At 33.7% G+C, this 23,774-nt stretch overlaps 1 protein-coding gene across 6 annotated transcripts in view; it reads right to left on the bottom strand.

Moving 5' to 3' along the window:
* GRIA4 (glutamate ionotropic receptor AMPA type subunit 4) overlaps positions 1–23,774 on the bottom strand; it is a 384,842-nt gene that overhangs the window by 53,756 nt on the left and 307,312 nt on the right. For 5 of the 6 annotated variants that reach the window (XM_033205053.1, XM_033205052.1, XM_033205056.1 and 2 more), the window contains exons 10-13: positions 19,892–20,002; positions 11,553–11,759; positions 5,719–6,089; positions 3,573–3,771 (exon numbers count right to left, since the gene is read on the bottom strand). In XM_033205053.1, the coding sequence (XP_033060944.1) occupies positions 3,573–3,771; positions 5,719–6,089; positions 11,553–11,759; positions 19,892–20,002 (888 nt within the window). Of the gene's footprint in view, positions 1–3,572; positions 3,772–5,718; positions 6,090–11,552; positions 11,760–17,355; positions 18,589–19,891; positions 20,003–23,774 lie in introns of those variants that run through there. The other variant, XM_033205058.1, reaches the window with a different exon arrangement.

Below are 23,774 nucleotides of genomic sequence, written 5' to 3'. Positions count from 1 at the left end.
ACAGTTATTGCTAAGGAGTGAGGGCAAGCAAATATTTATAAATTTGATGAGACAGGCTAAAATGAAGAAAATTTCTGCAGATCCAGCAAGCTCAGTAGGTCTCTGTATCGTGTCACTGTATCAGGTACAATGATAAAGGAACATTTAAGTCCCTAAAAGCTTCAACTGTAGTGTATGCTTAAAGACTGGGGTGTGGGAAATGAAAAGATAGAAGCCATTATTTTTTGAAATTAGAAAATTAGGCCGGGCGCGGTGGCTCAAGCCTGTAATCCCAGCACTTTGGGAGGCCGAGACGGGCGGATCACGAGATCAGGAGATCGAGACCATCCTGGCTAACATGGTGAAACCCCATCTCTACTAAAAATACAAAAAAAAAAATTAGCCGGGCGAGGTGGCGGGCGCCTGTAGTCCCAACTACTCACTCGGGAGGCTGAGGCAGGAGAATGGCGTGAACCCGGGAGGCGGAGCTTGCAGTGAGCTGAGATCCGGCCACTGCACTCCAGCCCGGGCGACAGAGCGAGACTCCGTCTCAAAAAAAAAAAAAAAGAAAGAAAATTAATATCAGATCAATTTATTTCATCTTTATTGTGAAACTCAAAGCATGGGGAACTATCTGATCTAAAGCACTGCTTTATTGCTTAAAACAATTCTTGTAATTTAAAAAATGTGCTATCCTTTTAATTGTCCCTAAATTAAGTATCCCACCATTTCTGCTTCTAATAGAAACTATGTACAAATGTCATGTATTATAGTTAATGTTTACATTGCTATCTATCTGGTGAATTATTTCCCCCTTCTAGTAGCTTACTTGGCAAGATTGATGTTCTAGTGAGAGCTCATCAATGCATTATTTGGTAATATTATAAATCCTGAGATAGTAATGCACATCATTTATGCATTCACGATTTCACTGATGGCTGAGACAGGCACAGGATAAAACTGCATTGAAATGAAAATCACTGTGTTTAAGTCAGATGTGTAGTAATGTGAAAGTACCAAAACAGCAAGGCTGGCATTAAGTGACAAGTACAGACTCTTTAAATGCCTCTATGTTTAGGCTTACCATGGCACACAAAACATGAAGCATATAAAGTCTCATAATAGGGCAAAACCAAGGCAACAGTTGAATTCAGATGTAGTTTTCCCCTGTGGCTTAATTCTTTTTTCAGTTGATTATAACTGCTACATTTTTCTGAAGCACTGAGTATAGGTCATTGCCTGAGGCAGCCTAGTGGAGCTGATAGATGTACCATTAATGTGTTCCTATGAGAAAATGATTTTGACAGGTACAAAAATACACTTCACGTTCTGGTTTCCTCAGCCCATCAGACAAATGGTTTATTTAAACCAGGTCAACATGTATGGGAGAGGAGGGAGGCAAACAGGGTAAGAAATGAATGAGATTTTTATCAAAGAACCCAAATTTATGCTTTCCTGAAAGCGTGCTGCCAGGGGAAATTATTTTCTTGACCCATTAGAGTTCAGAATGTTCTGCAACAATAGATACCTATATTATAAAAATCTTCCAATTTAAAAACTGAAGTTGGATTGGAGAGAAAGGAAACAAGGAATGGTGCTTGCACAGTTTGTATGGAAGACTCTATAAATCTAGGAAGTAGGTTTCCCCATTCTTATATTTCTCTTAATATATTCTCTTATCTACCTCACCAGTTCTTTGAATTTAAGCATTTTTAACTTTATAAAGATTAGAAATGAACATTTTCAGTGTGCTTAATGCTAAAGAGCTTTACAGTGAGTTAAGTTTGAAATATTTTCAGGGAATCAGTATAGCATTTCTTCTTCTTTATCACTCAAGGCAGAATGATGAGCCTGCAAATAATGTCTTTATTTAAATGACAGTCATCAATTTCGGTACAGTGCAAATGATAGCACAAACTTGTATTTTATTTTGATGCATATACATAGTGATTTTTAGGTGAAATCATTACATTTTACCTGCTTACTTATGGATGGGGGCAGTTATAAACTGACAGCACGGTACTGAAATTATGCTAAAATACATTAGAGTAGTAATGTTTCTATTATTAAGCTGTAGAAATAGGGATGTGCTAGGTAAGTTAAAAAAAGTTTGTTTAATTAACTTTATCCATAGATTATTGTTAATCAAATCTACTGTCATGAATGTTACTTACAGTTTTAAGAAAATCTATAAGTGTTTTGTAATTAACTTATACATTTTAGATTATATATAATAATACTCCAAATTGTTGACAAGTACATTGTTCATCGTCTGGTTTCTTTTCTAAACAATGCCCAAGGATGGGTTTGAGTTTTTGAGTGATTTGCTCTTGCTATGATATTATGTAAATATCTAAAGTATATTAGGATACTATAATCAATTTTCTTTAAAAAGGATAAATATCTTACAGAAATTCAAGTATACAAAAGTTAAAGCTGGTCTAAGGAGTAGCACATTTTGTTGTTTATGATTGTTAAGCCGAAGTGAGTGAGAAGATTATAAATAAATACATTTAAAATGGAAATGTAATCTCTCAAGTGCTGTATGTAGGCACGAACAAAGAACTATTATTACTTTCACACAAAAGCTTAGAAAGTAATAAAATATATGCTGTGTCTTCTGTGCTACTACATATTCTAGTGTTTAAACAATTGACATAAATATAAAATGTGTTCATTTTTACCTAGTTCAATATTCATAAAAATGTCACTCTGGCAACTTTTTAATTTTGGGGTTTTGAAGTCACAAAATGAATGCCTATCTGTTATCAGACATTACCAAGTTTATCGCTCTGGATTTAAAATGAGTAGAAAAAGGGTTTTTTGATAAAAAAAATTCATCCCCATAATGGAACAAACACTAAAAAAACCTAAAAAAACCCTCTATTGTTCTGATGGAAGGTCAAAGGGACACACAATGCAATTACATCCATATATATAATGCAATTATACAGGTATCCATATATGTAATGCAGTTGTATCAACTGGAAAATTTTTATCTGCAAAGCAGAGAAATCAGCACAAACTAAATGCCATACAATGTCCTAGAGAGGTGCCTAGAATGGAAAAGTTCTTGCTGTTATTACCTTGTGAGAAAGCAAATATGTTGCTGTAAAGTTCATTGTTACAGAATAGATTATAGAATAATGTAACTCATATAAGTAGTATAATCTGCAATTAAGGTTTTGTGTTTCAAATGCAGCAAGTTGAATGTATTCTTCAAAAGTCAAGTTTTCATTTTTATGCTATCAGCCCAAAATCATACATAAATCCAGTCTTACCAGATCCAATATTATCATAGCATTATCAACATTGGAATGTTTTGGATAAATTATGTTATAAAATTGTTTTAATTACCTTTTCATTGTTACTACTCCCTAGAGAGTGTTCCTCTTGCAATATGACTAAGTCAATTATCTTCTGCAAATTAAAGTGATTATAAAATCCAGTTTAGAAGTACTAGCCTTAAACGTAGCTATTACCATTGTGTTTGTAAACCTTATAATAGCTAAAGCCCATGATATAATTGTTGTAAAAATTGCCTGAATTTCAAAATGATAAACATTTCATTGTTAGTTTTTCCCTTAACTTACTCTGAAGAATTCTTTTGTTGACCCTGAATCCAGTGTTCCATAGGCAATTTCTGTTTGTTTGGCTAGGTCTTCTGCACTTTCTATGGGAGAGACCATTCGCTCAACCGTCAGGAAAGCAGCGAGGTTAGCAGTATAAGATGATATAATGATGAGTGTAAAGAACCACCAAACACCTCCAACAATTCGACCTGAGAGGGATCTAAACATGGATAAAATAATGCACATTTTCCTTTCTCTAACCAACATAGAGAAAGAAAAGAAATACCATCAATTCACCATGCACATTTAAAAATCATGATTGCAAGTATTGTTTTATTTTCTGAGAGTCTACTCAAGAATGATTCTAGATTTCTGTATAATCTGATATCTTCTATGGTGTATTTAATATATAAATGCCACTGAAAATATGACAACCATTTCCTTTTTATTGTTTAAGAATATGGCAGAAATGTAAAACTTAATAGCTTTTCTTCAGCTGCATAAGGGGAATACTTAGTTGAATTCATTAATACTCTCCTGCCCTCATTTCTTAGCATCTCTGAAATTAGGATGCAGCCTATGGTTGATGAGATAAAACATAGTATCATGGTTTAATTGGCAGCATTATTTCTCTCTTTGTGGTACATAGAGTAGCAATATATATGAACAGTGACTGGGGTCTTAGATTTGATGCAAGTTGGTAGATACCTTTCTGAGACTAAAGGAGAGAACTTGTTTTTACCTTCAGTCAGAGCCCTGCCAGGATGATGGAACTTAGGCCAAGGTGAGATGAGGGTCTAGAATTGGTCTTGAAGTGACCATAGTTGAGGATTTTTTTGTTTGTTTGCTTGATAGTCCACTCCTGAGCTAAGTGGAGGTTGAACCATGTCTCAAAGCATCTTTACACACTGATATACGATTTTCTCTCTTCACTCTTTCTCTGGTATCAAGGATGTGTGGGTGAGAGTGAGTGCACAGCAAATGTGAGAAGGGGGTGAGTAAAAAAATTCAGAGAATGTTCATCTTTGAACTCACTTATCGTAACCATCAAACTACTTAAAATTCCTGTGGCAAATTGTTTTAAAACATTTGTTTTAAAACTTGAAGAATGATTTCATATTTTTCATGGCATTTACAAAGTTAAAATACTCCCTTATTATACTACTTGTTATTATAAAAGCGACACCTATTGGGTTTAACTTAGTATTTGCTTACTCCTGGCTTTTAAAAACCATTACTTGATTTACTTTGATTTCTTTTTAGTTCATTAATTGAAAGTTTTCGAGTCAGATTCCTATGTTACTGGAATTTAAGCATATTTATAATTTTCCTAGGTCTTAAGAAACACAAATTGCATTGTGCCCCAAATGTCTCTTTTTTGAGAAAGCATACATTTCTAAAAAGGAAGAAATCTACATATTTGTGAAGCTAATATATAGTCAACAATTAAAGCAACTACTTTTCACACCTTCAGCTACTTTATGAGAAAAATAAGGTATTTTTTCTTGCAAAAGAAGGTTGCATTTTTGGTGAATATAATGGTTAAATTATATCTTATTGGTATTCAAAGGAAGGGAGCCATGACTCCACAGATAGTGAAAAACATTTCCATAAAACTAGCATAGTGTTTGCATGGTTGGCTTTTTGCCTATTGCTTAGCTAATTTATTCATTGCTATATAAAACAATGTATATCTGGTACCTACTATGTTGACTCAGGTTCCAGGTATCTCCCTTAAGCTATGTGAGATGAGAATTAAGTCCAACATTAATTTCTGAAAATGAGCAACAACAACAATAATAGGAAAAAATTGCAATAATAGCAAAAGTGTTTGTTTTTTAAAAGGAAACAAGATGGAAATGAATTCCTATTCCACAATTTAGGTTTCAGTTTCTATTTGTCAAACTAGTGAATGAAATATTAATACTAAATGATTTTTGAGAGTTCTGATGGATTGCATAGTTTCTTTGCTATTGAGAAAGTTAATGTTTATGATATATCCACATTTTGTGCTAACTTGGAAGAAACTGCTATTTGGGAATTGCAAGTCTTTTCTGTGTTTCAAATAGTCCTCTGTCTTCAGGAAAAGAACATGTAGAGAGATAATCTGCACAACATTTAGAATTACTGGGAAATTGGTGAAGAACTTAAGAGATTTGAAACTAACCTGGGTGAAATGTCACATCCTTGCTGCATAAAAGCACCCAGGGAAAACCAGAGGCTGTTAAAGATGCCAAACTCATTGGGAGGCTGGTCGCTGGGTCCTTCCTTTCCATCCTCTGGCTCTTCTGTGTGCCACTCATATGGACTAAATCTACTAACTAGGAATAAGACCACGCTGACACCAATGTAGGCAAAGACTATGCACATCCAAATCTCATAGGCCAGAGGATCCAAGAAGGAAAACACTCCTGGTTTGGATTTCTGAGGCTTTTTGATCATGATAGATATGCCCAAACTCATGAAGGGTTTAGAAAAGTCAATGACCTCCTCTCGTACCAAAGTGATTGTCAGAGGGGCAATAGCAATCTCTGCTTTCTATAAGAGAAAAAACACATGGAGACACATAGGTTAATGAATTTCATGAAGCAATTAGCATTGGAATGATCCATTTAAAGCTAACCAGTCATGCATTTATTCTACATTTATTTTTGGAGTGCCAAAAATGAGTAAGACTAGTGATAGATATGAAAATAGATAGTAATTTTTTCATAAGATATTACTTAAGTTGCACAAAACATTTTTATAGGTTCCAGTAATTAGATAAAGGGATAGAAAACAGAAAAAGAGTGGATAAGCAAAAATAAGTTGAACTCAAATTACTGTATTAGTCTTTAAGGATCTGGGACACTGCAGAGGAGACTTGACAGTCTTTCCATATGGCCGAATTTGTGAATTTCCTGGCCAGGAACGCTGCTATGTTGCAGCCTTTTCTGTTTCATTTGGAGCATTGCCACTGATTCATTACTTGGCCATCCCTTAATATTATGACTTGCAAATTTCAAACAGTCTTTTCTTTTTTATTCCTTTCCAGCTATGAGAAAACAGATCATAAAGCCTGTGCTTGTATGATAAAAGAAAATGCGTTGTTTGACGATATTTTCCAATTCAGCACACACACAAAAATCTGGAAATTGGCATTTATTTCTTGCTATTCACATATTTTGATTTCTCCACCATTAAAAAAAAAGATTTTGAAAAACAGTAGATTCATTTCTCAGATATAATCATAAGGCACTAGCCTCCATTTTTAGAGTTCTGTGATTTTGAGCAATTTTTCTGAGCTTGTTTCTATAGCTGTAAAATGAGGATACTTTTTCCCTGTTTACCTCATAATGTTATTGTGGTTATTTATTGGAAGCCTTAATAAGGTAATAGTGAGCATTTATTAAGGGATTCTGTGGCCGATGCTGATCTGATGCTGATCTAAATATTTTGAATAGCTTCTCTTTTAGTCCTCATAAGAATCGTATACTTATCATTGTCTAGATGATGAAACTGAGATTCAGAGAAGGGAGATTCACACATCATGGCAGCTCTGGGATTTGAGCCTGGGCTGCTTCTGTTAGATCACCAACACCTCTAAAATCAAGTGAAATAAGGTGTAGAGTGTAAATCACCCCACCTCTAAAATCAAATGGAATCAAGTGTAGTGTGAAAACTAAACTATCACATGATCTACAAATAAAAGAGAGTTTTGATAATTTATTTTAAAAGGAATATACTTGACATTAAAATGGAACCAGAAACATGCTCAGACATACAAATTCTTACATAGAGGCTGCCACTCTTACAATGACTCCTACATATCCTTGGACTCCTGGTTCTATACAGTGGCCAAGGGCTTGATACAAGGGCAACTGCGGGGTTAGAATGGGGAAGGTACTTTTAGTCACGTCTCCCTGGGTGACTGAGAATTGACCACATATGCCTTTAAGAGGGAATAAACTTTGTTCACATCATAAAAGCCCATATATACAAGAGTCAGACCATTGCTGGAAGGTTATTACTTTCCCCATAGCTATCATTATGTGTATAATTTTTGTTCCATAAGTAATATGTGAACTAGCTTTAGAAAAAGTAGTACATTTTAATGATTTTATTAGTATGACCCAGCCCATTAGGAAACGTTACCTTTATTCCCATCACCTACTCTTGTTTTTTCTTTCTATATACTCTGAAAGACTTTGTTCTATGAAGAGTATTTTTAATTTCTTTTAAAAAGGAATAATGTAGAACATTACATCTTACAATTCTTTTTTCTCTTCTCAAATAATATAATGAACACTTTTCCATTTCAGTATACAAGTTAAAAGTAAGTTTTAATGATTGCAAATGCTTTATTGGAAAAATGTCAAAATATACTCAACCATTTTTTAAGTTTGAGGGATATTCATATTGTTTCCAGTTTTATAAAATTTAAAACAGTGAAGCTATGCAACATCTTTGAGGACAAATCCTAACACATTTTTTAATTATTTAAGATAATTTTCTAGTAATGGACTGGCCGGTCTAAACAGTAATAATCTTTTTAATGCTTATAATGTGCTTTACCCAACTTTTCTCCAGAAATATTATGCAAATTTCTACTGTCTCCAGCACTATGTAAAGGCATGCTCAGTCTTAAACCTCAGAAAAGACCTGTTTATCTTTACTTGTCTTCCCCAATTATCTGGAAGGAAATTAGATCTCCTTGTACTAATTTGAATTTGTTATTATAAAACAAATAGCTACTTGTTCTTTTATGTATTACTATCATAATCTGCCCCCACTTTTCCATATTGAGTATTCATTTTTTTTTTACTTCCTAAATTGTGAGCACTTCAAAATATATTTAAAATGTTCACTTTTATTTCCCATATATGTTGCAGTTTTTTTCCCTAATGATCAATTGTTTTGTTTCCATAACTTAATTCCACGTGTTTTCTTGCAATACATAGGTTTTAAATTTTGTCGTAGGCATATAAAATTATTTTTTGTGTGTTTTCAGCCTTTGGTTTCATGTTTTAGAAAAATCATTTTCCTATCAATATTATATATTTTATTCTAGTATCTGTAATTCTCCTTTCACTTTTTGGTATCTTCGATGATGAAGTATTAGAAAATTGTTAATTTTCCAAGTAGTCTTCCTCCTGTACCAATAGGAATAAATAAATACATCTTTTCACTTACTTGAAATGCCTCCTTTCACATACTACATTGTTCTATGAGGTATCTTCTGAAATTTTTAATTTATATAAGCTCCCACTAGTGAGGGAAGAAGCCTTAAAAAGACACATAAAGAGAAATACAGGTGTTTTCTGAACAGAAAACTAAGTGCCATAGAAAGTGAACACTGGATGAAGGTGGTGACAAACATGTCCAGTGAGGGACACTTTCAAAAATTAGAGACATGGGAGAGTCTAGGAAGAGACTAGTAGAGATAGGTCACACATGGGCTTCCTCTGCCAACATCGGGGATGTTGCATGTGCATTGTTTCATGACCTCTCAGTAATTTCCAAATTTCAGTGTGTAAAATGTCTCCCACAGGTAATTCTGGTGCTACTGGAATGTGCTTTGAGAATTATTCCCTTGGATTAACACACACACGCGCACGCGCACACACACACACACACACCCCAAGTGTGGTAGAGGCCCAGGAGATGACCCTGAAGCAGCACACTGCAGGGAATCAGGTGAACTTGCTTTACTGCACAGGCATGGTAGCAAAAAGGACCTGAGTGTGAGCGAGGTTCTGGATTTCTGGGTCTCACACATGGTGTGTTGGATAACATGTAAATGCTTCACAGACAATCTGTTCATTACAATTATAGCAACAAAGTTTGCAAGGAGTAAAGTAAAAAAATATAATGAATCCAAATTTAATAATTTTGCAAAGTTAATCATTTAGACATATTAGGCTTTGTTCTATAGAAGAGAATGGATTTAGTTTTACTAGAGCCCTGGGAACCAGGCACTCATGTATGTGTTAGCAGTAGGAAAACAAACAAACAAACAAACAAACAAAAAAACGTTGAGAAACAAGTATAGACTTTGCAGACACCAAAATGGAAAGTGCCTAGACTGTGGAATGTGTAAGAGACCCGGAAGAAGATTCCTTTTGGGAAAAGAGTGGACAACTCAAGCATCAGAGATTGGAGTCTTTAACCACTTGTAGACTGGCTGAGGAATGAATATGAATATGATATTAATAGCCATTATGTTATCTTTTGTCTCTTTGAGAACTGCATAACTTTGGGACTTTTTGTTATTGTGACATGTATAGGACTGACATAACTTTTTCGTGAATTATGCTCCTCCCTTCATATCCTTTGTTTTCATTATTTAAACAATTTGCCCTGAATGAAATGTGGTCAGAACACTTGCAAAAGAGTGAGTCTGAGTTTCCTAGTGGGTAGGGACTCCAGAGAAGAGACGCACGACAAGTGCCCCCAGAAAGTAACTCACGTCGGTTATGCTGTTCATAACTAACTGGTAATCCAAGTATGATTTTTTGAGATGAAATATGCAAGAGTATTTTCTAAAGGGAATGACTTACAGTAGTTCTAACAACTTCAATAATATTAACATCTAAGTTATGCTTACTGTATCAAAAGTTTAAAATATTAACCAAAAAACAAATGCTTTAGAAACCCTTTTCCTTTGGAATTTAAAGCTCAATATGAAACAGTCAATGAACTCTGTGGTAAAATACATTTTGCTATTTTTTTAAACTTCTTTTTTTTTCTCATTTAGAGTCACCTAAGCAGTCAGCAATTCTTTCCTATGGATATAAAACTAACCAGTTGCTTCATAATGTCAAACAATTTCCTTATTCTGCAGAGGTTTTAGCTACTTTACTGTACTGTGCAAAGAATGTTCGTTGCTTCATGGTCTAAAAGGCAAGATGCAGAATCATGAAACTGTTGAATTGCAGTTCTGACTTGGAAAGCGAGTCCTTCCTAGGACTTCAGTTATGTTCTAAATCTTTCTATCTTTATTATTTTCTGAAGAAGGATGATTCTGTGTAATTCTCCATTTCAAAGTGGTCTTGTAAGGATTAATCAGACTACATTTTGAAGGTGAAATATAAGTTGGCTTTTAGGAAATTTCATATTACATTTCAAGTATATGTTATTTTAATGGTTACTCAATGAATAGAGTTTCCTACGAGCTACAGATTTGGTTTCTGTACTTCTGAAATAGTATGCTATCACTAGCATGTGATAATTGCCAGTTTGATTTCGACATTTTGCAGTGGTAGCTGAAGACATTGATCTTGATATTGCTCTGATTCAGGCAGGAACATTTATGCTGTATTTGCCCTCAGCTATGAATATGTACCCTCAATATCAAGTACACTCAAGGGAGGGGCACAACATGCTTTCATGTGAGATCCACTTTGGAATAAATTCTAGCTTTTGTGTTTTGCTATGTATACTAGTATAAAAAATGATGGCACTGCATGAAGTTTAAATTTACTGTGTTCAGCAGAAGTGTAAGAATCTGACATTATTGATGAATATTTAATAGAGGATAAAGTAATATAGTGATTGCTTCGCCAATTACTTAAAAGATATCTATGAGTAATTACAAACAATGGAGGTATAAATAACGATCTAAAATAATGACCATCTTTATATGGTTGAAGGAAACCTGTTCCTACAGTTATCAAATACAAATACCAGATTACTATTATATTTGTTTTGTAGTTCTATACACGGCAGCATCAAACTTAAACAGACAGTCACTCCAGATCCTGAAGTCATTTAAAAAAACTAGGACTGCATTTTCTGAATTTTTATCTTCTTTCTGATTTTGATCTTATCAAGTATCAGTTTTTCTCATTGTTTGTGGATTGCATTATTAATAAAATAAAGAAAGATTTGAACACTGATTATGCTTCTTGGAATGTAGCTGCAAATTAAACAGTAATAGACATTTAAAAATTGTTATGTGCCCAAGGGAAAAGAAGTTTCAGGTATATGTAAGTAAATTCTTCAATAAGTTGATTTGCTTACCCCATAAACAAGTTCTCCTACCATCCCATTCCAGATTTTTGTGTCTGCATCCCTTGCTCCATATTTTCCATCAGGGACAATGGCAATTTTATACTTGATACCAATATGTTTTGCAATTTCAGATGCCAAATCTACACAGTATCCTTCATACTTGTCATTTCCTTCAAACATTTCATGATTTTTCTTGTACATAACATATGGGGATTCCTATAATGAGAGAAGTAGAACTGTAAAGGAGAAATTATGAAACATTTGAAAAACCTTATGTAAATTTCCAATTTCAGAATTTGACAAAATATTGTATTTAGTATTGGCACACATACTGATTTTGTGTAGCTAGAAATCAATAATAAAACAGATGAATATATAAGTATGGGTAGCAGAGATTAAATTGCTTTGCATTGGATGCTAAAATGGAAATCTTTAAATTTCCATTGGAGTAAGTATTAAAAACCTAGCACTATGACTGTGATGGGAGAAGCGTCAGTTACTAATTATCTAGAGAAGCATAAATTATCTTGTTTGGCAATGACATGAGTATTTCTAAAATATTTCATGAAATTAAAGACTATTCGTTAGTCAGCTTCACCTAATAAAAGACTAATTCAAGGTCACAGGTTTCGATAGTCTCCATATTATTTAGCCACATTCAACTGTGACTTCCTTTAAGAAAAAGTTACATCGTTTTTCTTTGATCTCTAGTGTTTAGCAAGATGCCTTTCTCAGAGCAGGCACTTGGTACACTATCATTCAAAGAAAAAATGAATTAATAGTTAAAAATTCTTAAATAGTTATTTGCATTAAATATGCTTTCCTAATGTCCAATATTTTGGCTTTAAATATAGTTTGTGCTCCATGAACTTTAGTTCTATTATAAAACATTTCCCTAGTGATGCTGATAATTTTCCTCCAGTTGTAATGAGCATACACCTGAGGTGATATTCCCATTTAGTTTTCTAAGCAAGTGAGACAGAAAATTTGATGAATAATTATGATGGAAATCCTGATAAAATGAAAAAGGTTAACAGTGGCTGATAATTACTACAGTTTTCAGTTAAACACACCACACACACACACACACCACACACACACACACAACACACACCCTTAAACCAAACCATTAAAAGACATGCACTAAAGAGACATTTTAGCAAAAAGCACTTGATTTTGTAAGTGGCACCTAAAGCCACCAAACAAAGATAGACCTGCTGAACACATAATATTGAGAGAGTCCCTGGTCACATCTGAGTTTTCCCAGTCATTTGCAGTCAAGGAGTGGCTACCTTTGGCTACAACATTATTGAGATAATGTATTCATATTTTATAAAATTGTACGGTAGCATTTATTTGGTAATCTCTCATAAAAGTCTTTTCTTTTCCCCCAGAAAATTCATAATTGGGGAAGTTGAATTTGTTCTTAAAATTCTAGAATAGAGGGCAATTTGCTTTGGATGAATAACACGGCAACCTACACTAATTCTGATATTGTTTTTCAGTACTTCATAAATGTAGAACTTCTTTTAAAAATTTAATAAAACATGTGAATTATAGGACATTTTATTTTCTCATAGAGATGCCCTAAATAATTCTACAGTGGGCAGTTGTCCAGGATTGCTCCTTCTACTGTGTTCTTAAATCCTGCTTTAGGTTGGCACGGACAAATGACCCAGAAGCCTCCAACTTTTTTGAATTTGATGAATATTCTAACCCTGGAATTGGGTAAAAAGTTCTTCCACGCATAAAATTAAGTCAACCAATTGTCTCTTCTTTAGATAGATGAAAATTATGCAGTAGCTTATGGAAAACATTGTGAAAATGTAAAGAGTTTAGCAAACTATAAATGTGGTTGTAAAGTTGGTGAATTGTTGCAAAGCATTATTATTTTCTAAAATATGCTATAGAATATTAATAGTCATTGGGAACTAATTCTTACTTTTTCTCTTTTTTTTTTTTTTACAATAACCATTTTAAAATATGGAAGAGTATTTAGAAAAAAGCAAGAGCCACATATTTGTAAAATGCTTCAATTCAGATTGAAATGGCTGTACAACTATCATCTATAAGTGTAACAAGTTTAAGAGTTTTTCAAAAGGGGTATAGCTAAGGCTCCATTTGGTACTACGGTTGAAGGTCAATTCACAAGTGTCTGCAATATTTGAACACATGAATTTTTGTACTCAAATACATATATTACTGTATTAGCTTGTGTGTGCAAGTTTCTCTAGCTGGTATTTATAATCTAATTTGCTAAATGCCTTCTACATTATATAATGAACAATTTACTTCAATAAAAGCTACATATTTGTTATTTAATCAAACATTTATTAAGCAGCTACTGTGTGCCAGGAAGTTTGCTGGGTGACAGGGACACAAAAATAAGTAAAGTGTGCCCCTCGTTCTCTTGCAATCAAAGTCACTATTTTTTTTTTTTTTGTAATAATGGCAAAGGAGTATAAGGTGTGGGGAACAATAATAAAATATAGTAGTGAAAAACAATGGTAGCTCTTACTTATTTAGTGCTTACTACGTATTGGGCACAATGTAAAGTTCTTCATGTCTTTTCATTTACTTTTGACACTGGCACATTGAGGTAGGCATTTCCCACTTTGCAGATGGGACAGTGAAGACTCAGGGAGGTTAAGCCAGTTGTTCAATTTCACAGAGCTAACAAGTGAAAGAGGTGGGAGCTGATCCTGCATTTTGATATTTTGTTTTGTTTTTGTTTTTGAGAGACAGTCTAGCTGTGCTGTGTCGCCCAGACTGGAGTGTAGTAGTGCGATCTCAGCTCACTGCAACCTCTACCTCCTAGGTTCAAGCGATTCTCCTGCCTCAGCCTCCCAAGTAGCTGGGATTACAGGTGCACACCACCACTCCCGGTTAATCTTATATTTTTAGTAGAGATGGAATTTCACCATGTTGGCCAGACTGGTCTTGAACTCCTGGCCTCAAGTGATCCACTAGCCTGAGCCTTCCAAACAGCTGGGATTATAGGTGTGAGCCACTGTGCTTAGCCAATTTTGAAATATCTGGAAATTTTTGAAACTATTGCATTTATCAAAATACGTGCAATTAATTGAGATTCCATATGACTTAATGAAATATCTGGAAAATTTTGAAGCACTTATTGCATTTATCAAAATATGTGCCATTAATTGAGATTTCATATGACTTAATGAGGGAACAAGATTAAAGAAATGCATTTCTGCATTTTTATGAAATTCATTTAATGAAATTCTTCATAGGATCTTCTATGTAAACAGTGTAGATAAAAACCTTTCAATTTCTTCTCATAGTGTCTGGCATAGAGAACACACTAAATAAATACAAAGATATCCTGGCCTATCAGTGTTTCCTAAATAGCAGTATCATTATAAAGTAATTTTATCAGAAATTCTGATTCAGATTTTCTAAAGGAAAGTAAATATTAACAAATGCTAGGTTATCTCTTCTGAAGCAGGCCCACGTCTATATGAGTAAAATATTTATTTAATGTCTTCTTTCATTTTTTCAGTTTTTTTCTTTTTTTTTTCTTTTGGACAGCAGGGGTCCATCAAGTCATTGTTTTCCTGCCGAGCAAACCAACAAAGACTAGAAAAGATTTCAGCTTACTACAGTTGTTGATTAGAAATGTAGTTAGATTTTTTTGCCTATCCAGGGGCATAAATAATTACTGAGATTCAAGATGAGTGATGCAGACAGCATAAGAGAAATGACATGATCGCACCCAGGGAGGTGGGGAGGTTAAAAAGAGAACGGCTAGGCTTTCCTTGAACAATGTCACTCATGGTTGCTCAGCTCTGCTGGTTCTTTGACTGTGTCTCATTTTGCTTTGCTTTCCTTTCATGTCAAGTCCCAAAGAGTAGCAAATACTCAACATTCACCCAACCTCTTCATTTCCTCCATGCTCAATCTGACAAGTTGTCTGCAAGTAGCTCTTCGAACACTTCATATTAGAGTTAATACAAAGTTAGGGGGTTACTAAGGGGGAAGAAAATACAAAATCTTTTCGATATAATAAATAAATTCTGGCAAATCATTAAGGAGGATTTGTGGGGGTATCTTTGTAAAACAGCCTTATGAATTCCCAAGTGTTAGATTTTGAATAAAAATGGAATGATCAGAAGGATAGAGTAACCTCTTATTTCTGTCTTATGTATATAACCTGCCATGGTTACTATCAACTACTATGCTTTGCAGGACAGTAATTTCTTAAAAGTTACTTAAAATGCATTTCTTCTTAATGAACAGGAGTTTTATATTAAGGTAGTTTCTCTGATGAATGGGATTCTACATCTGCTCTGCTTTTCAGGAAAGAAGTCACTCTGTTTAAAGCTGCTACATTAGGGCTTACTTATGGAAGTATTTATGTAAATTAATTAAGATGATTTTTAATAAATAAAATATAATTTTCCTACCAAGGAAATTTTTTTGGATTATTTGTATTTAGCAAAAGTGGAACTATCAAAACAAAATACTAGAAAGGCTTCAAAATTTTCTAAACATCACGAATATAATTAGTACAATTACTATTAAAAGTTGTTACAACAATGTGATCAGTGTTAACCAATGTTGTTTTCTATGTGGATATTTGGTTTTCTCCAAAAATCTTAATGGATGTAGATAATTTATCCCATAGATAAAATTCTTAAAAGTGAAGATTAAGATATTATTATTCAATTCAGAAAAAAATGAGTAAATCTAATGGCTGAAAAAATTTAAATTTAGCCAAAATTATTTAAAAACTAACTGATTTATAAGCTCTTCAGTGAGTGATGTGTGTGAAAGAGGAAAATTAATATTTTTTATAAGGAAGAAAATACATTTTAATTTTCTGTATGTATGTATATATAATACAGTATTTTTATATAAATATGCATGTGTGTGTTATAATGCACATACATATGTATAGTGCATCTACAGAATTTTACATAGAGGAGAAAAAATATCAAGCATGTTATAAAAAGTACAAAAAGTAAGCTCTGGAAAGATCATGTGTGATAAGGATAATTGCTTTTAGGTTTGTAACGTAATTCTGATACTGGAGTGAATACATTTGGTTTTATGGAAAGTTTGCTTAAAGGATTGTTATGTTCATGAGATGGTAAGAAATATCTTTGTAGTTGAGCAATGCATCATAAGCATCTCTTAACTTCGGTAGTAAAGCCTTGGGAAAAAAAGGAGCTCGTCTGAAACTTCACTGTATTATCTCCCCTTTTCCAGAGAGTTCAATAGCCAAGAAAGTAGTAAGATTACAGAGGAAAACACCACCCTCCCTTCTCCCAAGATCTACTGTAAACGGCTTTTCCCTCAATTGCTGTATTTATCCAAACCACATGGAATAGATATGACTTCTTTGGGTTATTTGCAGAAATTATTACTTTTAATACAAAAAGTTAAATCAATATGGTCACAGTCTTATAAATTTTATTGATTTTGTAAAATTTTTAGTTAACAAGACTTAAAGATAAAAATGATGATATTAATTTTATTTTCTATTAGATTTTGCTGTGGTATTTCAGTATGATTATAATCAGGTAGAATAAATTTATTATTAAAATGAAAATCACATTGAAGATATACAACACTGTTATAAGACAAAGTAACTTTCAACAGCCATAAAAACTTAAAGCTACATTATATTTAATAAAGATAGCTAATATAATTCTTAATTATGTTTCTGGTCTGCTTTCTCTGAATATACTATAAGTTTCATTGAGTGCAGGATTTTTGTCTGTGACATATCCCCAGGGCCTAGAACTGTGCCTAGCACATAGCAGACGCTCAAGAAATATTTATGAGTAACTGAATTTCTCAATCAATTTTATTTAGCAATAGCATATAGTGTTACAGTATATTAACATATAAATAACAACATACACAAAGGACAGACAACTAGAAAAACAATAACACCATATCAATATCAATCAAAATGAATTATATCCAGTGCTCACTCTCAGCCTTCTTCTATATCTAGATATAGGTATCACATATATTAAAATGTCCAGCCAATTCCATCTGTATTGGGAGTTTTCAATTGAATTTGGGGATAATTACATGCAGATGCCAACATCTTGTTTATCTACAAGGGATTTCTTTCATAATGAAGGAAGTGGAGGGATATTATAGGTCCTGGACTACCATTTTCAACAAAAGCAAATTGAAGGAACACTTTCAGAAAAAGGATTCTAGTATATGTCTTTTTGAATTACTGAATGATTATGCAGTTGCAAATACCAGAGGTATTATTTATATAAAGATTACATTTTCATACAAAAAGACAAATGCTAGTATTATACTATTTTGATAGCAAAAATATTGATGACTTTACTGTCAAACAACATATAACTTTACAGAATATCCTTTATATATATATTTCTATATATATATATATAGAAAACAGTTGGATTTTTTTAGTCATTTTTAGTCTTTTTTTGATAGCATGCTTCCTGAAAACTAGCCATGCTTGCAAAATTAATTCAGTATTTTGGTTTTAAGAATTATTTGTCCAGTCCCTTTAATAACAGGGATGGAAAGGAGATTCTCTATATCATACATATAATGCACATTAAAACACTTTATTTCACACAGAACAGGCAAAATTCCAAGAGATCTTTAATGAAACAACTGTATATATTGAGAAAACAAGCACACAAATTCCAAGATATTTACTTATAGAAAATCTACCCTTGGAAATGGAGTGATATAATTCCATCATTTACGTACAGTGACCTCATTTCAAGATAGGGGAATTGATATGTCAGAATCGCTAAATGATTCTTTGTCAACATCTATTTCTTGAGAAAGATGAAGATTAATTCTTCTTTTGTTCTAGTATCTCAGAAAAGTCACAGAACTTAAAAAAAATTTTTTTTCTGGTAGTCCAGAGTTGGTCATCCAAGAAGAATCCCACATGAAAAATAAGCTTAAATTTACTACACTGGAGTACAAGACTTGAGCCTTAGTTAGGAATGGTCGAACAGCGTGGAACTCTTTTCTTTCTTGATCAATTTCTTAAAATAGGATTCTTCATCAGAGGCTGAAAAGAGGAGGACTGTACTGAAGTATGACTTTCCATTACTGTGTCTTTTTTAGGAAAAGAAACATACATATATATATATATTGCTTTCAAGTCCCATGCAAATATTACACAATTAAGTTAGAAGGTTTACACAAAAACTCTGTTGGTTGGTTTGCATTCTAAAATCATAAACGTCTGCTGAAGGCTTGTCAGATTACATTAAATTGCTGACTGGTGATGCAACACGGTTAAAACTAAGTGCAACATAGGAAGGCTTCTCTCTGGCATTTTCATGCTTTAACCTTAATATCATTTTTGGGAACAACTCAACATTACTAAAAACCTGAAACTAAAATGACAAAAGCTAAAAACTAAATTACATAAAATATTTCCATTTATTTAGAGTAAGATTTCCAAAAATAATTTAAAATTTGTTTTGCCTAAAGAGACATGAGCTGAGTATATGTAACTTTAAATGAGATAGAAAAGGTCACCAATTGTTGATCTCTTTTGACTAGCGTTGACTTTAAAGGACATGTTTGACTTTAGAAGAGAAAAATATGTAAGATATTCTATTATTTAAAAGTTAATTTTATCATAATCTCTTTGAAAAAGCAGTCTTAAAATTTAGAGGATTTTTCACTTTGTGATGTGGCCGAATGAAGCTATCGTATTCTTCGCAGTTTTTAGAAGTTCAATAAACTATAATGTGTACTTCTCACTGGTCAATGAGAAAAATAATCGGTGGAAGAAAACCCTTTTCTCATTCAAAATAAAAATAAAATTAATTCCTAAATCATTTAGTTATATAAATCATGCTCATTAAAATCTTCACAGTCACATCTTCGCTATTGTAAACAGGCAATACAAATCATTATCCAATGATTAAACTACCTGAAAATTATAATTTTAAACACTATTATTATTACATTGGCTTTTTAAAAACATAGTAACAATAATAATATGTTTACTACTGGATATATTTATGTGATTGGTGGTTGACCTTTGTCATGTTCACTGTTTTGTGCTTTAGGGTCTTAGCATTTCATACATTTTCAACTAGAGTTTGACAGTCTCAATGTTTAACATCTGAGCATTTTTCCAAGAACAACAATGTGACAAAAGATAATACAAATAAAAGTACTATATGTACTCAAAGCTTAGGACGAACCTATTCAAAGCCTCAATAGGCTTTTGTGGATCAGAACACCCATGTCACCATTGCTAACAGTCAGCTTTGCCCTCCCTGCTCACCATCGCTGGGAAGTTAAAATTGCCTGTGGACAAAACAGAACACCATAAAGCATAGACCAACACTTACCATAATTGTGGTTACAACCACTGTTCTGTTCTCAATAGCGGCTGTGTCATTGCCAAGAGTTGGTACATCTTGAATCAAGACTAACTTATCCATATCATTCCAGTAACCAACCTGCCAAATAGAGAACATGCTTGAAAACATATTTTAGAAGCATTTACTCTAGTTCTTCTTAGAACAATGAAGGGTATGAATAAGTAAGCAAACAAAACAAATGTAAGCAAACAAAACAAAAGCCAATGGAAAAAAAAAAAGTGGTTGGAAGTGTTCTTACTTGCTCATGAGCCAGTTTTCCTGGTGCTAAGGATCCTGTCTTGTTACATGTTTGGAAAATTTACTGTTTACAATAGTGGAGTGGCCAAGAGATTGGGAATGGGTGATTCCAAAAGGAATATGAGCACGGAGCATTATTTTATGCAGATCCCCTCCTCTAGTGAGATAGACTGGTGCCCCCTAAATTAATTTGTGTGACTTTATCAATAAAGTTACAGGTTGTATAGTAAAGGGAATGGCCAGATTTATAAGAAGAACATGTACGGAATATTTCCAAGCAAAAGAAACATATATTTTTAAGCAAAACAGGAATGGTTTTAGGTTTGATATAACCTAGCCACTAGGTAACAATCTTACCATTTTTGAAATGCTAACTACATCAGAGATGAATATTAATGGTCAATGCTTTTGCTTTCAAATATTACATTTAAATTTGTATTTTTTCATTTTAAATTATTTTTTTATTTAGAAGTCAAACACTTTTTCTTAAAAATGAATTAAGTAATTAAGTACTCTGAAAAGTAGTAAGCTACAATGGGATCTTAATGGAAATTTAGGATTCTTCGGTTTTTGCAGACCATTAAGCAATAATAATGGCTATTACATATGGAGTGCTTGCTCTGAGGCAGACAATGTACTCAATGCTTTTTAAAAGTATGAATCTTAAAGTTAATACACACAGCAAGTATGGAGTAGGGACAATTATTATCCACATTTTAGAGATGAGGATTCATTTTAGAAGGCTAAATAAATTACACAAAGTTACACTTTAGTAAGGCCAGAATTCAAAACTCAGGTCTATATGACAGCAAGTCTACAGGCTTTGCTATTATGCTACACGACCTCCCAAAATGGGTGTTCATTTAATGCTTGACAAACTTCTTTCCTGAATTTCTTGATTCAGTTGATAAAACTCATGTCTCCAATAAAATGTGTGCATTTGCTCACTGGTCTGTATTCACTATTTGTTCTAATATGTTTTGGAAGTCTCACTTGCTTAATCCAGGTTTCTCAACTGCCATGTTAGTATTTATGAGCATATTAAAATAGAGTAAGCATTAACATGTCAGAAAGAGGCACTAGATTATTCACAAGTGTTGCATATATAATTCAATAACAAAACAGATGGAGAAAAAGACTTTTTATTAATATGGCTTGCTACACTTCTTATTTTGATCCAAAATTAGAAGTTCAGCAAGTTTTTTCAATAGTCTATGTGAATCGATTTCTGGTTGACATTTATTAGTAATTATATGATAATTTTAATTTAAAACAAGTATATATTTGAGACCGACCCTCTCCTCAATTCTTACGTGTACTTAAGTCAGTTGATTCTTGTTAACTCTCCTTTCCACATGACAGTTATATGACATGAAAAGGGGTTTTACAGTTTAGCACTCCATTAAAATGCATCCACCCTGAAGAGCTCATCAGCCAATTTTCAGGAGAGACAATTTTTCTTTATTAATGAGTCCCACAACAGAAAGAATCACAGATCTGGGATACATTTTTGGAGAGTACGTAGATATTGGCAAGACCTTTACATTTTGCATTTAAAAACTAAACCATGGGTTTGTAGTTATTCCCCTTTTAAAGACAAATGATTCAGAAGTGCTGGAAAATTAAAATAAAAAGCAAACTTTAATTTTTTGCCTTATATCTACATGCAATTGTAGTTAAAAAAAAGAGAAAGTCATATGTTGTGATATGGGACCAATTAACGCTAGATTTCATGTGGACCATGGGCTTACTTAGAACTAAGTCTACACGAGGGGTCAGTTCCTAAAGAAAGGAATCCTAAAGTTTGGACCCAGACCTCACAGAAGATGGAATTTCTCTCTCCAGTCTTCATAGCATTTTGCATTTTATTAAGAACTTTTCCCATGACTGATTTCATTTAACAGGGAAATGGATATTTTTCCTATAGACAAAAAGTGGGTGAAAAGTGGTTTTGTAATGCTAGAGCAAAAATATGGAAGCATTTAAATCACTAAATTGATAAAGGATGTCAGAAAAATATTAATCTTCTTTGAACTCCTAAAGGTGATTTGTATGCAAATGTAATTATACTAAGATATGTGAGAAAATGTGTCTGTATTTAGGGTGGTCTTGGCCTAGAACAGAGAACAGATAGGAACTGAGCAGCTGAGAGGAGCTCCTATTCTACTCAAAGTTGGTTCCTTGGAGAGCGGCTTTGACTAGACCTGCCCTGAAAAATCTGGCCTAATTCCCACACCAGCCCTAAACTCTTATAGGCAATGGGACTGATGACGTTTCAAGATCTTGAAACCTGAGTCAAGATCTTGAGTGATGCTCTAGAGCTGCAGGAATTTTAGTTTCTACTGAAGCTCCAGCTCTTTCTAGCTGAGCATCTCTGAGCAGGTTACTTAGTTTATTTAAACCTTACTTTTCGATAGAAGGAGAAAAAATATATATCTTATTTTTAGGTTGTCATGAGGATTGAATAAAAAAAGGCACATCAATCTTCCATTACAGTGTCTGGCATATAATGTGCTCTCAATAAATAAAATTTTTGCAATTGAAGATTTCTGAAACCATGCATCTCTGCAGCATTCCCTCTGGAGCCCTGGATGGGGGTCACTAGAGTGATAAGAAGATTCTACTGTACTTAGGAGCTGGGACTTCAGAAAGAGCTTTGTGGCTTCTGCTTAATGAGACTCTCAATCAGTTTTCCTGTTGCAGAAGTCAGACAAACTGATGGGTTGACTCTCTGATCTATTTTCAAAGATAGCTCCCTTGCTGGCAAGTGTTCAATTTATAAGAATGATTGCTCACTTCTCAGACATATTGCCTAGTTTCACCAGCATAGTGTCTCTCATGGTAGCTCATTTTTAAGTTTAATATTCCTGACACAATGCCCGAGTTGATCATTGCCGCGGAAAAACGAAGATAGATGAATCTACACCATTTTATACTTCATATTTCTTTTAGGAGCCTTAGATGAATGTCAGCTGGGTGTGAAGATGTACTGTTCATCACTCTCCCAACTTATTCCTTAAGTTTCTCTTTGAAAAGTCTTAATTTTTGTTACCATCATGGTTCAATAGGCTATGAAAAGATTCAGTACTATGAATAGCCCACTTCATATTACTTCTAGTTAGCACCAGCTTTCTTTTTCCACTGTTCTTTCTCTTATAGAGAATGATTTGACATTCTGCACTTAAAGTTTTGTAAAATAAGTAATTGTCATTTGCATTTTAAAAGATTCTGTTGAAATCGCAAATTTTGCAAGGTCTGGTGTATGGCAAGGAGGTGAGCCAGTCTTACCTTTGTCCACCTGTTAGCATTTAGCATTGTCCACCTGTTAACATTTTTAGAGGCCTGTGGAATATCCTATCTGCTCCCCAGCTAGCAGAGGATCTCCTGCTTAAAGCTTGCCTCTTTTTTGTTGCTGGCTGTGTGCTGGTAGAGTGGGCTCTTCTTAACATCTCCTTCCCTTGCTTCAGTCAATCTCCTTAGAAGAGCCTGCCCTGAGGTGCAGCTGGGCCGCCCGGCTGCTGTCCATCTCCTGCCACTCCTGATCTGGATCAAGTAGGCTCCAGCTTACCATGTATTAGCTGGCAGCCTCCACACAGGCTATGCCATTAAGAAG

Source organism: Trachypithecus francoisi, unplaced genomic scaffold, assembly GCF_009764315.1.
Source record: "Trachypithecus francoisi isolate TF-2019V2 unplaced genomic scaffold, Tfra_2.0 Lachesis_group8, whole genome shotgun sequence".
Lineage (NCBI taxonomy): Eukaryota > Metazoa > Chordata > Mammalia > Primates > Cercopithecidae > Trachypithecus > Trachypithecus francoisi.
This window is presented reverse-complemented; position numbering and strand designations above follow the sequence as displayed.